The sequence below is a fragment of the Mandrillus leucophaeus genome, unplaced genomic scaffold (assembly GCF_000951045.1).
Source record: "Mandrillus leucophaeus isolate KB7577 unplaced genomic scaffold, Mleu.le_1.0 Scaffold165, whole genome shotgun sequence".
Taxonomy (NCBI): domain Eukaryota; kingdom Metazoa; phylum Chordata; class Mammalia; order Primates; family Cercopithecidae; genus Mandrillus; species Mandrillus leucophaeus.
The window spans coordinates 3,401,221-3,402,748 of record NW_012101643.1 but is presented as its reverse complement, the minus strand read 5'-3'; the positions used below and the strand labels follow the sequence as shown (position 1 = coordinate 3,402,748).

General features: G+C 46.1%; 1 protein-coding gene across 1 annotated transcript in view; it reads right to left on the bottom strand.

Moving 5' to 3' along the window:
* The window catches only part of NID1 (nidogen 1), a 122,744-nt gene that overhangs the window by 41,440 nt on the left and 79,776 nt on the right, over window positions 1-1,528 (bottom strand). The window contains exon 12 of the mRNA XM_011976394.1: window positions 745-907. Within this exon, the coding sequence (XP_011831784.1) occupies window positions 745-907 (163 nt within the window). The remainder of the gene's footprint in view (window positions 1-744; window positions 908-1,528) is intronic.

Sequence of the window (1,528 nt, the reverse complement as noted above, 5' to 3'; positions counted from 1 at the left end):
TAAAATTATCCCTCCTGTCATAAATGAGAGCTTCAAAACTGTCTGAGTGTTGACCAACAGATTATTAACTACTTGAGAGAAAGTGAGAAAACACCCACATGTTCAGTAATAAAGAGAAAGTATCTCAGAAACTCTATCTTAGTTGGGACTTTTTAGAAATACTCTATGGTATAATATCAAGTGATTGTGCAAACCAAGAGACTCAGGATACTCTATTCATGGGTTATCTTACCTAAAATTACCTGTAAGAGCACCCTGGCAGCCAAGAAGCTCAAGTCTGAAGGAATTACATTGAGTCATTTACTCTTTGACCTGCAGTCATTTATTCAATCAGATAACTTTGCTTTTTTGAAGGAGAAGGTTAGAACAAGCCAGTTGAATGACTATATATTAATACATCTTATTAAATAAATGGATAGACTTTAAGCTTCATGCATGTCCTCCAGGTAAAAGGAGAGTTTGTCTCTTCATGAAAGACAGAAAATATCCCCAGTTCGTAGCAGAGAGCAGGTGTCTAATTGTCACCTGAATGAACTAGTCACCTAGAACAAAACAGTCACCAATGAGAACAGCCCCCGAAAGAAAATGCATAGTTCAAACTACTAGAGAGATATGAAAAGCAACTCATTAACTCAATGGAGATGACAGAAGAACTCTTTCTTTTATTTGGGAGTGAGTTGGTGATTGGCACATGCCAGGTACCACCTAGGAAACTTCCTCAGGTTACACACAGGTGAAAATCAGAGCAACCACATACCTTGGCAGGCTTGGCCATCCCCAGAAAAGCCTGGCAAACAGGAACAGGTGTAGGAGGACCCTCCTGTGTAGATACACCGGGCCCGCTGGGGTATGTCGCAGTTATGCAGGCCAGTTGCACAGTAGTTGATGGGGCGCTGGTCCACGACAGCTTCAGAACAAAAGGTTGATGCACAGTCTTAGGAAGAAAGTCATCTGAGCAGGACACATGCCCCTCCCAGCTCTATAAAGAGGGACCATGCCTGGACCCTAGACCCCTAGGCACATCCACAGCTTCATCCCCACCCCACTCCTCACTGGGCTGGTACCACTGCCTTCACTGTTTCCTCCCACCTGGGTTCTGCCTCTGATGGGTCTTGACTGACTAACACCATGGTTGGTCATTCCGCCTGGCTTGACCTCAGTTTCACTCTGTGGGTCTGTCTCAGGCCACTCTCCAAACCAGATCCCCATCACGGGTCCCCAGGACCCAACTTTCCCTTCATCTGGATATGGGGGTGGGACATCTGCTGATTCCACGCTTCTGATGGCAACTCTGTCGAGACCGCTTGGAGGGAAGGAGCTGAGACTTTCACGTGGTGTCTTCAGCCTTGGCCCACCCTGGACAGGTGGAACATTCACTACAAATGCCCAAGTCAGTCACCCACTTGCCACCAAGGAAGGACAAATAAATGTTTCCAAGCCAAGGAGATGGGTATGGTTATGGTTAGAAGACTATGAGCCTTTGGAGTAGGCAGCCTTGGTATATATCAGGTACCACGGGTCAACCACA